The 15,103-nt window shown below is 35.6% G+C and overlaps 1 protein-coding gene across 1 annotated transcript; it reads left to right on the top strand.

The window, feature by feature from the left end:
• Positions 1–576: 576 nt before the first annotated feature.
• LOC137392909 (DDB1- and CUL4-associated factor 7) lies at positions 577–14,775 on the top strand. The gene is made up of 8 exons (XM_068079272.1): positions 577–859; positions 6,374–6,475; positions 6,704–6,802; positions 8,023–8,136; positions 8,802–8,934; positions 11,427–11,578; positions 13,421–13,538; positions 14,125–14,775. The coding sequence occupies exons 1-8, from the start codon at positions 695–697 to the stop codon at positions 14,295–14,297; spliced, it is 1,056 nt and encodes a 351-aa protein (XP_067935373.1). The 5' UTR covers positions 577–694; the 3' UTR covers positions 14,298–14,775.
• Positions 14,776–15,103: the final 328 nt, after the last annotated feature.

The raw sequence follows: 15,103 nt of genomic DNA, 5'->3' as shown, positions 1-15,103 counted from the left end.
TCATCAAAGTTCATTCAAGTTAATTTTAAAGTTTATGTTATGTAATGTCGTAAAAGTGTAGTGTACTGAAAGTATTGCCATCAAGTCTAGCCACTGCCATCTGTCTTGAAGGTTAGAACGCCGTAACCATCCGTAATGTTATATTTTATTGCAGATTATAATCACTATATTTGTTACTTGGTGAGCATAGGTAGTGAATTAGAAAAATTAACACGTTTTTAATGGTAATGTTCTGTCTTTAGGTGTTTTTACTAAGCGGGAAAAGAATTGATTTCTATTTATTTATTATATATAGAAAAAATTGATTTGCGATATGAGAGATTTGACATACGAGCTCGATCCAGGAACGCAATAAGCTCCTATGTTGAGGTATGACGATTCAACTATTCAAATGCTTCAATGGTTTCGTAGCTCAGACAGTAAATCAGTAAGCAGGGCATAGGTTAGAGGTTAAAGCTATAACATGACTCTACCTCATTTTCTTCAAGAGGTAAGATAATAATGCTAATGCACTGTGATAATACATCGATACAGGAAAACCATTTTATTCACACTGTTTGGTTGCATAATAGGCAGACTTGGCTCTCATTGAGTCGAAATTTCCGTTCGAGTCGAAGCTATGGATGACTAGTTGAGCACTATCACAGACATAGACATTATCACAGACATAGATCTTACACAAGAACCTACAGTCATGTCTAGTCTGCCAGCTACAGCTACTGCAGCCCCTCCGGGTAAACGAAAAGAAATTTACAAATATGATGCTCCCTGGACAGTCTTTAGTATGAACTGGAGCATTCGACCTGATAAGAAGTTTCGCCTTGCCCTTGGTAGCTATGTGGAGGAATACAACAATAAGGTCAGTCACTAGTTCATGCTAATACTTATGCGTTTAACTTTTTATTACGGAGTCTTATTAATTCGAAATTGAAAATTGAATTATCAGTAACAGTCAGAATATTTCGTAAAGATCCGTTCCATATGTTAAAACTGTTTTGTTTTTATAGAACTGCAAACAGTTCCATAAAAATACACTGTAATATGTCTTATTGCGTGCCACAAGCAATGCCATACTTTTATGAATTCACCTGCTGTTGCCTGCCTTGGTTTGTCGTTTATCCTGCTGCTAAGTGCAACTTGATAAACTGGTTTGAGTTACTATGTTGTTTGCCCCAGCCTACTGCGGGAGAATCTCATTCGGTGTCATTGGGTATATCTGTTGAAGAGCAATTGGGTATATCTGTTGAAGAGCAATTGGGTATATCTGTTGAAGAGCAATTGGGTATATCTGTTGAAGAGCAATTGGGTATATCTGTTGAAGAGCAATTGTGTATATCTGTTGAAGAGCAATTGGGTATATCTGTTGAAGAGCAATTGGGTATATCTGTTGAAGAGCAATTGGGTATATCTGTTGAAGAGCGATTGGGTATATCTGTTGAAGAGCGATTGGGTATATCTGTTGAAGAGCAATTGGGTATATCTGTTGAAGAGCAATTGGGTATATCTGTTGAAGAGCAATTGTGTATATCTGTTGAAGAGCAATTGGGTATATCTGTTGAAGAGCAATTGGGTATATCTGTTGAAGAGCAATTGGGTATATCTGTTGAAGAGCAATTGGGTATATCTGTTGAAGAGCAATTGTGTATATCTGTTGAAGAGCAATTGGGTATATCTGTTGAAGAGCAATTGGGTATATCTGTTGAAGAGCAATTGGGTATATCTGTTGAAGAGCAATTGGGTATATCTGTTGAAGAGCAATTGGGTATATCTGTTGAAGAGCAATTGGGTATATCTGTTGAAGAGCAATTGGGTATATCTGTTGAAGAGCAATTGGGTATATCTGTTGAAGAGCAATTGGGTATATCTGTTGAAGAGCAATTGGGTATATCTGTTGAAGAGCGATTGGGTATATCTGTTGAAGAGCAATTGGGTATATCTGTTGAAGAGCAATTGTGTATATCTGTTGAAGAGCAATTGGGTATATCTGTTGAAGAGCAATTGGGTATATCTGTTGAAGAGCAATTGGGTATATCTGTTGAAGAGCGATTGGGTATATGGGTCAAATCACAGTATTGTGAAACCAAAGATGTGATTTTTAAATTTTATCATAGAACCATGTTTTACACATCATTGGAAAGCTAAAAGTCCAAACTTTCCATAATTAATAATGATTTTTAAAAATAATGAACGATTTCCATGAAATTGAGAAAATTAAGCAGCAAGAGACGATTATGTGATCATACAGGGGACATTGATTTTTTTGGATTTTTTTAGATGCATATTTTAAATTGCAAATTGTGTCACCAGGAACCTCTTAATCCAATTACGTTTCTATGACTGGAAAAGTTTCCAAAGTTCTAACCTTAATAAATCTTGCTTAAGAGGCGTTCCAAATACATGCGTGTCCCTTATATGATAATTTGGGCACCATTTTTTGTTTTTTTTGAAAACAAATCATGTGAAAAAATTTCTAGTTAGGATTTTCCGATAGTACCATGAGAGGTTCATGATGGCATGTTTAGTTTTTTAAAATAATTTAATTACTTGAGAAAAATTAAGAAAATAAATTATCAAACAAGGGACAATTTTATCATACAAGGGACATCTACTCTTTTATTCCCTTACTATACCTCATGAAAATTGTCTAAAATAACATGGCCATCTTTGCAATGCTACTATTATGTCATGAATATTCATGACACAATAGTAGCGTTGACAAGATGGCCATGTTATTTTAGACAATTTTCATGAGGTATAGTTAACATACATACGAAAGTTATTATACTCGGCAGTCCGTAACTTAATTTTAAATGGTTAGTGGTTTCTTAACCATTGTTGGTGGAGGAAGGCCATAATCTTTTCTGTACCCAACATATTCCCAGCCTAATTGCACTTAATCCCATTATGTCGAAATTTAGTTTCTCGCATCTGAATAGTGATGGCTTCATGAGTCGGCATTGTAGGCAACTAAACATAACTAGTTGAGTTAATTAGTTCCAATACAATTAATGTGGCTGTCTCTAAATATTTTCTCAAAGCATTGTCGGCTTGTGATTGCCTGACTGGCTACCTTAATAAATAATCCCGTCAAGACACTGCTGCGGGTCAATGCAATAGAACAATTACTTTTCACAAGCTGCCAGTCTCAACCAGAATGTCGACGGTAAAGGTTGTCAAAGACAGGCCTGCAGCTCATTGTGCCGCGCAAAGGAAATATATAGCTAAAAAGAAATCGGAAAATCCAGAGCTGTACAAGGCTAAGCATTCGCAACAAGTACGCGAGGCATGGGCAAAAGTAACAGCCAGCCTTACAGAGGAGCAAAGGGCTACTCGAAGAGAGAAGGAACGGCTCAAGAAGGCTGCTCAGCGTCAGAAGGCTCGTGAGCTGAAAGCAAGCACCAGTAATCAGTCAACACCAGGATACACAACTACTCAAGCATTTGGTAAGTTATAACAAAATCAATCAGTTCAATTGCATTGGTTTTAATTAATAAGAATTGTGTCATAAAATTTTGACTTCGATCACTTTGTAGCAAGTACAAGTATCAAAGGTTAATAACCAAGTGCTTTAATTTTTTACAGGAAAAGCATCACGGAAGGTACAGAAGACATTGCCAAAATCCCCTACTAAGCGAGCAATAGTTCTGTAGAAATAGAAATGGAGAGAAATGGATGTGGCCCACCCAAGAAATATCGAAGTCACCCACTCTAACTTTATCCTCGATATTAACCCAGAGCTCATTCCATGCGACAACAATTGTTGAGCCTATTGGCTGCTGAATGCTGAGGCAGTCAAAGCTGCTTACAGTCAATATAAACGTAAATACATGTAAATTTGCAAGGTGCATGTCCTTGTGATCTTATTTGTCATTTCTTTATCTAATTTCCAATATTTATCTAAGATATTAATTATTTATCGTTTTTTGACATGTCTGGTCACTTCCTGTAAACTCAACATTTTTTAGCTCTTAGTTTAGGTTTCAGTGCATGCTAGTTTTAGATGTAGTATTCCATTAAAATGGTTGTAGTTTCTTTTAGCTAGATACTTTACTGTCTATCAATAAAATATGCAGAAAAATCAAGTGATCCGAAATGTCCCTTGTATGATGTCCCTTGTATGATCAAACTTAGTGGTAAATAATCTGTGGTTTAATGAGAACCATTAATGGAATCTGTTAGTTCTTTCACACTGAACATTGAAACATACATAGCAAACATCAGCTAAAAGGAATTTAAAATGTGATCATATACTTCACAGAGTTTTCAGCCTAAAATTGAAGTTTCGTTTTTAGCGATTTTTCTGCGTCCCTTGTATGATGGGCCTTAATTACCTTATAATTATGGATTGACTTAAGCAATTTTAAAGTTTTTTGTCTTAAACTGTTCATCCTACTGAACTGCTTCAGCATGAGAAAATTGTTTACCAAAATCCAAAAACTCAAAGCACAATTCTAGTTTAAGTGCTTCAGGATGTCCCTTGTATGATAACGGAAATACTGTGACTTTACCCATATCTGTTGAAGAGCAATTGGGTATATCTGTTGAAGAGCAATTGGGTATATCTGTTGAAGAGCAATTGTGTATATCTGTTGAAGAGCGATTGGGTATATCTGTTGAAGAGCAATTGGGTATATCTGTTGAAGAGCAATTGGGTATATCTGTTGAAGAGCAATTGGGTATATCTGTTGAAGAGCAATTGTGTATATCTGTTGAAGAGCAATTGGGTATATCTGTTGAAGAGCAATTGAGTATATCTGTTGAAGAGCAATTGGGTATATCTGTTGAAGAGCGATTGGGTATATCTGTTGAAGAGCAATTGTGTATATCTGTTGAAGAGCAATTGTGTATATCTGTTGAAGAGCAATTGGGTATATCTGTTGAAGAGCAATTGTGTATATCTGTTGAAGAGCAATTGGGTATATCTGTTGAAGAGCAATTGTGTATATCTGTTGAAGAGCAATTGGGTATATCTGTTGAAGAGCAATTGAGTATATCTGTTGAAGAGCAATTGGGTATATCTGTTGAAGAGCGATTGGGTATATCTGTTGAAGAGCAATTGTGTATATCTGTTGAAGAGCAATTGTGTATATCTGTTGAAGAGCAATTGGGTATATCTGTTGAAGAGCAATTGTGTATATCTGTTGAAGAGCGATTGGGTATATCTGTTGAAGAGCGATTGGGTATATCTGTTGAAGAGCAATTGGGTATATCTGTTGAAGAGCAATTGGGTATATCTGTTGAAGAGCAATTGGGTATATCTGTTGAAGAGCAATTGGGTATATCTGTTGAAGAGCAATTGGGTATATCTGTTGAAGAGCAATTGGGTATATCTGTTGAAGAGCAATTGGGTATATCTGTTGAAGAGCAATTGGGTATATCTGTTGAAGAGCAATTGTGTATATCTGTTGAAGAGCAATTGGGTATATCTGTTGAAGAGCAATTGTGTATATCTGTTGAAGAGCAATTTTTGGTAATTGAAATGCTTTAAAAATTATTCAAAAGGTTTAAAAGATTTGCTATCAAGTTGCAGTCTAAAAATATCGATAGTACATTTTTTATCTCTAAAAACTCGATGTTCATAGCAATCAATCACTTCAGCGAGTGTTTTGCGAATAAAATGTATCCGTATAAGCCAAAAATCTGCTACAGCTGCTACAAGTTACTACACAGCATTAGACAAATTAATTATAGCATTACTTATCATGTGAAATAAATAAAATTTAAAAAAAATAAAAACTAAATTATTACATTAATTATCATGTGAAACTATATGTAAGAAAGAACAAAGTCTATATAAAGAACTTAATTAAGTAAATTAATAAAGTAACAAAAATATTGATACAGAGGTTTTCTTGTTTGACCTAAAAGACACACAAACATTAGTATAACCATGATATTTTTACCTGTCTTTCCACATTCGGCCACGGAAATTAAACTTTTCATAAAGTAGTAAAAGTTAAATTCTGCAAATTATTTTTAATGCGGATTTAATTATTTGCTCTAATTTTAAATCATATAATCAGGGCTTAGTGAGTTGAAGAAAGGCTGAGTAGATGTTTACCAGTATATGTGATTACAGCATTAGAGAGTAACAAGCCTTATTGATGGGTCCCGTATGATATTAGAGAAGGCATACAATAACTACTTTTTCTCAAGTTTCTGTTATTAGTACATGTTATTTGAAAAAGCAAGCTCGTGTGATAATCTGATATTTCTTACCCATTTTGTTATTTCTGTCATCTGTATGTGCATTTGAGTATGTCTGATGATGTCTTAAGATACACTGTGTTGTGAAATCATTGTCATGAATGTAAAAGCCTGAATTTTAGAACCCATTGTTAGCCCTGGTTACTAGTTAATATACTGTTTATAGGTACAGATAGTGCAATTGGATGAAGAGACATCTGATTTTGCGTGCAAGGCTACATTTGACCACCCGTATCCAACTACTAAAATTGTTTGGATACCTGACACGGTGAGCTTATCCCCTTCACGTAGTTTCATTGTTCACTACAATCTGATGGTATTTGTCATCTGATGGTGGTCATTTCATGAACTCATGTTTATGTTAGAGTTTTTGTTTACCCTTATTATATTCCTTGTTTTCCGACAGAATGGATGAAAGTTTGATTCGCTAAATATTATATTATATATTATATTTGTAAATGTAAGAATTTGCACTAGTTTATGTTTTCAATTACAGAAAGGCGTTTATCCTGACCTGGTGTCCACATCTGGTGATTATCTTAGAATCTGGCGTGTCGGTGACCCAGAAGTTCGACTGGAGTGTCTACTCAATAATGTTAGTTCATTTCACGTATTTTCACTAATTTTTATTCGTCTATTTTATTTTTGTTGTTCTAGCTAATTGTCTGATATGTTGTGATTTGTTCTATTTGAGATTTGTCACATTTCCTTGTCTGAAAGGAGGTGTGAAAGTAGCAGTTTGCACCTTTCACGAAAATTATTAATGAGTAGACAACTTCATTTCAATTCGGAGTAGTTTTCTCATAAAAGTGAGGAATCCCTCATAATTCAACATATAAAAGTGAAATTGTTGGCACTCTTCCACATGAGCAGCGATTTAGGAATTTTCATGGTTGTGTTGCCAACTATGTACTCGACTTGCTAATGAATTGAGTGCTGCGAAGACAATTATTAACCTGTCATTTTTTTGCTGTTCGAGACTTTTGAATGATTTTGCTAAAACAACTAATATTTATCGTGAAGCAAATATTTCATGAATGTAATTATGCATTATCCTTCTACCTAATCCCTAATACGCGTATTGCTTGGGGATGTAAGTCCATTATGCTCTATTATCGATCAATAAGATCAATAGTACACATGTATGTATATAATTGTTGCAATAATTGAAAAATCAGCTAAGTCTAGTAAAATTAGGTTTTCTTTTTATTACGCTTACTGAAATGTCACAAACTGGAGAAGTGGAATCTCTCTTTTTTAATGCACTAGCAATATAAAAACATCTTAAATGTTTGTTATTTACCCATACATGAAGTACTGTGTACGCAATATTAAAACTACCTAGTTTGCAATATTTCAATGTCCCATTACAGTCAGAGAGCAGATCAAAGGAGGTCAATATATAGCTGCAATTGGTTTTTGCATAAATGCAAGCATAAAGAAGTTATTTCAATATAAAGTCTTTAAAACTCCGTGTCACAACCACTTTAATCTGAGTGTCGTCCTGCGTCTCATTGTTTCATGTCCTCATTCAAAATGTTTCACTTTAACCTTTTTAACTATCCTTTATGTTGGTTTACTCTCTGAGATAGTAAGTATCCTGTGCATATCTACCTTTTTATGCACTTTTGCTGTTTCTCTTCTGAGTCAACTGTTTGAAGAATTTATCCTAAAGTTTTATCTAAAACAATATCTATCAAAATATAGTAAACTATGTAATAGTATAATGTATAAATGTATTAAAGACTATAATAGAATAGTGTTTGCTATGATGCAGTACAGCGATACCTTGATACTTCCTGTTTAACCTTACAGAACAAGAACTCTGATTTCTGTGCTCCTCTCACTTCTTTCGACTGGAACGAAGTAGATCCAAATTTACTCGGCACTTCCAGCATAGACACAACCTGCACCATCTGGGGACTCGAGGTAGGTGTCCTCTTCTCTTTCTTCTTGGACTAGTTGCAGTCCATGATCTATCTCAGTCGGACTGGTGTTTTTCTTATTGAATGTATTTGTATTTCTTTGCCGAACAGGGCAGGTGGTGGGCTGAGTCAACCTAGTGCAGGGTCATGTATTTGTATTTCTTTGACAGACGGGGTAGGTGATAGGCAGAGTCAACCTCGTGCAGGGGCATGTATTTGTATTTCTTTAACAGACAGGGCAGGTGGTGGGCAGTCAACCTAGTGCAGGGTCATGTATTTGTATTTCTTTAACAGACAGGGCAGGTGATGGGCAGAGTCAACCTAGTGCAGGGTCATGTATTTGTATTTCTTTAACAGACAGGGCAGGTGGTGGGCAGTCAACCTAGTGCAGGGTCATGGATTTGTATTTCTTTGACAGACGGGGTAGGTGATGGGCAGAGTCAACCTCGTGCAAGGGCATGTATTTGTATTTTTTTGACAGACAGGGCAGGTGATTGGCAGAGTCAACCTAGTGCAAGGTCATGTATTTGTATTTCTTTACAGACAGGGCAGGTGATGGGCAGAATCAACCTCGTGCAGGGGCATGTATTTGTATTTTTTTGACAGACAGGGCAGGTGATTGGCAGAGTCAACCTAGTGCAAGGTCATGTATTTGTATTTCTTTGACAGACAGGGCAGGTGATGGGCAGAGTCAACCTAGTACAGGGTCATGTAAAAACGCAGCTGATTGCGCATGACAAGGAGGTGTATGACATTGCATTTAGCAGGGCTGGTGGAGGCAGGGACATCTTTGCTAGCGTCGGTAGGCCATTTTATCACTTTTAATACTGATAGCAGTTGCCTGTGTTCTAGCCATGCAGCACTGCAGCAAGTGTAGGCCGATAGGGTTCCAAAGACTTAGTGTCGCGGCGTTGAAAGTTTTAACAATGCCTCATTTTTTCATCGAAATACAGAGAAAACCTTACAGTTCATAGCTCATCCGCTACCATTGATTGGAGGATCAAATTTTCGATTTTAGTATTTGAAAATTCACTTCAATAAAACAGACACTATGTTTAGGAAGGGTAAAAAATCAAATGTAATATTTAGATTCAACAAAAGCAATATTATATATATGGGAAATGTTTAGTTGTCCAAGCAGTGTATCTGTACCAGAATACAGTAATACTTCAACTTACGAGTGCTCCAACGTACGAGAAACTTAAGATACGAGCCAGCTTTCTAGCAAGTTTTAGCACTAACATACGAGCCATGTTTGAGATACGAGCACTTGAGTGAGTTGCCAAGTATGTCGGAGGTGTTTTATTAGAACAGCATCACTCTGTATTTTTCAACTGCTCAGGTTATACTGTTGTACCGTGTTTTTTTGTGCACGATTTTCTGTGCAGAATTATGTGAATTAAAAGTACTGTGCGTAGACCGAAAGTTTGCCAGTAAAATGAAAGATAATACAAAGAAAAAGCAAATGATAACAGTCGATATTAAACGGAAAAGTATTGAAAAATATGCGAAATGTGTATGCGTGATTCAGATAGCTCGGCAATATGACAGAAATACATTCATAATTATCAAACAGAAGGATTATATTCAGGGCATTTAGTTCGCAAAAGGACTAGCCATAGTTTCTAAACGGTGCAGCGATCTTCACGACCGCTGATGGCATTGGACAAACAATTGGCCGGTGACAGCGTAACTGAAACGATGCAATGTGAAAAGGCCGGCGCTATCTATCCAAACTGTTTAATAGACATTCGGACAAGTTGGCTAGTGATCGTGTGTTAACCATTTGTGACGACACCTGTGTTCGTCCTAATCGCAACATGTTGCAAGGGCGACAAAGGCAAACGTCCTTAGATAGGTTTATCTTAAAACGGCCGGCTAGTCATGAAAGCGAAAAAAAGGAAAGATTTCTCGCTAACCAGTGAGAAATTTCAAACTATGAGCGCCGAAGAAATTTTAATTACGTTTAGTTGAAAATGAAAGTTTGCTTTTAGGTTTGCTTCTAAGTTTGTCTTTTAACACTTTGATAAAATCTAAATTTATCAAAGTCAACTGTTGTAACGAAGGATAACTTATATCTCCCTCCCTGGCAAATGCGAGTGTTAACTGCTATTGTATGTATTTAATTTTACATTTTAATTAATCACATTTCCTTGCATTATTTTTTATTTGTTGCTTTTTGAAAGCATGTAGTACGTAAGGACAATAGCCAACATGTTCTTTCTGTTACAACATCTTGTTTTGAGTGTTTTATTTGCCTTTTTTTTAGAGTATGGAAACCAATCAATATATATTTAATTGTTCTATATATAAATAAATTGCACCAACATGCGAGTAAATTGACATACGAGCTCAGTCTCGGAACGCATTAAGCTCGTAAGTTGAAGTATGACTGTACTTACATATAGCTCAGCGACTGGTAACTCTCATAATTGTCTTGCAGTATTATTTACACTTCATTTTATAATCACTTCTGTTTCATTGCTGACAATATAGTTGATAATGATTGTGAATAATTTATATTATAAGTAATCATTGTTTATATGCATATAGCTAAATTGATATAATGAATACTATATTTAAATATATAAAACGGAATCTATTGGAGATGTGGTTTGTCAGCAACACATCTGACCTGAACTGGTTGATATCTTCTTGTGTGTAATTAATTATTATTAACTCACTTGCTATCATCTTTAGAAATACTCAGAAAAAATGAGGTGTAAAAGTTGTTTTACGTTAAAAAGTTGATGCTTTCTTTTTTGTTAAAAAGCTCATGATTAGTAAATATATCCAGCTCAAGGAGTGGTTGTAATTTGTGATGGAATTGATAATAAGAATTTGTTGGATGACCTTGGTGTCCCAGTTTTCTTGATGATCTGTTGATATACAGTTTTTTCCAGTATTGAAACTTCTCAATCTAGCTGACATTCTTTACTATAATAAGAGCCGTGTTCGTCTGTCCGAAACCATGCTAAGAGCGTTAGGAAAAAAATGTATTGCACCGGAATTGAACTCGGGGATCCAATTTTATGCAGCCAAGCGTACCACCAACTGCACCTGCGGACCACCCTGCAGCATCGTAGAATAACTGTACAGATATTAATTACTCATGATGATCTCTCACGGGACTAGTGGTGTACTAGAATTCTTGCTAATCTAAAATAATGGAATGAACCGTGTGACTTAATCCTAAAACCTGTCCTCTTTTCAGCATGCTTTCTCAATAGATAAGAATTATATTGATGTGGGCATAAAGTTCTTGAGCTGTGAGTCAGGTACTGCCTTTCACAGGTGCTGATGGCTCTGTGCGAATGTTTGACCTAAGGCATTTGGAACACTCTACAATCATTTATGAGGATGTGGCGCATCAGCCCCTCTTACGCCTCGCCTGGAACAAGCAGGATCCCAACTACCTTGCAACCTTCGCTATGGATGCTTCTGAGGTACTCAAATCTCTACATTTTAAGCTATAGGTTATGCAAACACGGCGGCAATGTCATACGACCTTCATTTATAAATTAACTAGCTCTTTTTCTTAGGAGGTAAACTAAACAACTCTTTTAATGATTCCTCTTGTTCACCACTTTTTGTATCAATGGCATTGTCGAGAGCAGCTTTTAGATTATTACCGCTGGGTGAATATACAGACATTCTTCTTTTGCTTGCCGCTCATGCATTTTCATCATGAGAGGTTATAATTATGTGGGAGGTGGTGCTCATCCACCCGTGCTTTCAACTCGTGTCTGTTTTTAATTCTATGCTACTCATGGGATCTCTTATGCAAAACTTGCCCTTTTGGTTGACCTCTGGGAAAACACATTTCTTCGATAAGTCCGAAACATTCAGCTGAGGTATATTGGCAGGTGTTTCTGTTGTGCAGTATGACCCCTCACCATGTACGCTTATTAATACCTGTTTTTAATCTTATTTATATATTATTTATACTTTCAAAAGATTACAACTTTTGAAAAATTTGTATAAATTATTTTCGATTTCTTAAAAAATGAAATTTGTACAACTAGAATAAGAAATGGTTTGGAATTGTGTTAGAAAGGGTAACCCCTCCATATTTATTGCTAAATGTAATAAAATTCACATGTAACTTTCCACCTTCCACCACTTCCACATCTGTAAATTTCAAATTTTGTTTTACAAAGTTTGTTAAGTGATCAGAGGAAATTGAAAAGGTTTAAAAATTAGAGAATACGCTGAAGGAAGGTTTTGAAATTATTCCACTATTGGTTCACCCTGCGTGACCAGCCAGAGATGGTGTTACTTTGACTATGTTTATCATACTGGTTGTTTTCAAGGCTCATAGATGTCACATTCAACAAAGATCTAAAATTCACACAGTATTTTGTTGGTGTTTTAATGCAGTTATTTAATTAAATGACAATTATGCACTTTAAATTTCTTTCTTGAAAGTGTTATGAGTCATTCATTTCTTGAAGCATGTCCTATCTACCTGTATCATGATACAACACTGTATATCATCCTAGATATATCTTTAAAATAGCATATATGTTATAAGATATGATGTGATATATTATGTTTAAGACCGTATCTAAAACGATATCTATCAAAATCTAGTAAATTATGTAAGAGTATAATATATGTAGTACAGCTTAGAATAGTGTTTGCTATAATCTAGTACAGCGATACCTTACTACCTCCTGTCTCACCTACTTCACTCCTACAGTGCTTTGCTGATATTTTACCAGCCGTATTCAATTGAGTGCGGCATAAGATATGAAGTCAACGTAAATTCAACAAAAAGTAGCTTTTAGCCTGCAAGACTTTTATATGAAGAATTAGATTTCAAAAACAAACATTGCTGGCTGAGGTTGTTGTTTCTCGAATTTTACACGGGAGGTCAGTCGCAAAAATTGCTTTTGTTGTATCATTTTGCTGTAGTATTTTCCTAACCATCAAAAGGATGAACAAGCAAGCCAGCTTAACCAGTTGTTTTCTGATGAAGCACCACAATGAACTTAATATTTTAATTTCAGACTATATTTTCACTCAAATGGTCACATCTTATAAACTACATCTGGTCTAATAAATATATGTGACAATAGTATGGCAATACTATTAGCATTTTCACTTTTCTGATCCCGTTAACTGCAATAAATAGAACACTTTATAATTATGTAATGCATCATTTAGGAGGATACAGTATAGTTGATCCGCGTGCGTGTGACTATTACAATATTTTATGTCATATATAATAATAATATGTAATATGTGAAATGCGCTTACATCATAATGCATGTCTCAACTTACAGGTTATCATATTGGATGTGAGAGTTCCCTGCACTCCTGTTGCTAGACTGAGCAATCACAGAGCCTGCGTTAATGGCATAGCCTGGGCTCCACACTCTAGCTGTCACATATGTACCGCGGGTGGGTATTTGTCAAGCCTTTCTTACACTTACAATCTCTGACAGTTTGCTATGGTATTACGTTTTATAGAACTTTCTAGAAAATTAATTATCATGGGTTTCAAATGCTAAGTTAGAACTAAAATTTATGTTGTGCTGCAGATGTCTAGGGCCATTTTGCTGTTGAATGGTTCGGTTCTCCTTTTGTGTTTTTAAAATGCTTTCATGATGTCTTCTTTCTTGAAATTTGCAACAAAGTTTAAATATTTTGTTAGAAAGTGTAGACCAGTGAAGAGCTTTGAATTTGGCTGCAATAAAATGTCTATTTTTTAAAATCTTTCTTTTTGGAATGTGACTAAAACATTATTTTATTGCTAACTACATATGCTAATAATATGGTATACATGCATAGTTACTTATTTTTAATGTTTTGTGTTGTTATCAAACACTAGCAATTGCCCGAGTGAAACCTACATCCTGGCAAAAGACTTGCTCAATTTTTGTGTCTGCATAGTAATCGGTCTGTTCATTCATTTGACCATCAAACCACTGGGTTGATTTGAGTTTTTTCTAGAAAATGGTAATCATTTGCAAATTTCAAACTTTAGGGGATGACAGTCAGGCCCTCATTTGGGACATACAACAGATGCCTAGGGCTATTGAGGATCCAATTCTTGCCTACACAGCGGCGGGTGAAATAAACTGTGTTCAGTGGTCAGCGACCCAACCTGATTGGATCGCCATCTGTTACAACCAGTCTCTCGAGATACTTCGCGTCTGATTTTAGTAGTTGTCCTCTCCACATCTCCCTACTTGTCTCATCACTTTTCATTGTCTCTCACTTCGAACATTAAGGATCTCTTTTATAATCTCATAACTTCATAAGACATTCATTCACAAATGTTTCTTGGTTTAACTTTATCTGTTTCCGCAAATGAGTACGTAGCTGTAGCATTTGTTTGCATTTGTGGAGTTGCCTACTCATGGGTATGTAGTGTTGTAAATAGATACACCGTCACTGGTTAGTATTGCTGTGTACATTTTAGAACTTGTTCTTGAGCCATTATGTAATAAGTCAAGAGGTATGAACTCTTTGGTACCCAGGCTATTATTATTATCATTTATATAAATACTTTAATATTGTTTGTTACCTGTTGTATCACCTGTTGCAGTGCTTCTGTGATTCACAGGTTTTTCACGTGATTCGTACTATTATTAATATAATATTTTGCTAAGCTTTGTAAAATATATCAAGTCTTAGACAAGTGATGTCTTTTTGTCCTAACACACTAACATAGCTAAATGATTTTACAAAAGATTATCGGTTATTTAAGTAATTCTCATAAAGGTACTTCTCTTTTTCTCATCGCTTATCTATCATCCTCAAGGTTAACACATACCAGAACTGCAAGTCATCCCAAGTGGTGATCTTCTATTTCTCAGAAGTAACCCAAAACCTTGGGCTAGATGAGTTTGGAGACATTTCTCCGAGGCCCTTTTTAACGAGACCACTAATTCTATTTACATGTAGCTTGTTCTGTTAAACACCAAAAACATACACCATTCCCTAACCTGTCCTGTCAAAAG

This window comes from Watersipora subatra, chromosome 4 (assembly GCF_963576615.1).
Source record: "Watersipora subatra chromosome 4, tzWatSuba1.1, whole genome shotgun sequence".
In the NCBI taxonomy this organism is placed as follows: Eukaryota; Metazoa; Bryozoa; class Gymnolaemata; order Cheilostomatida; family Watersiporidae; genus Watersipora; species Watersipora subatra.
This window is presented reverse-complemented; position numbering and strand designations above follow the sequence as displayed.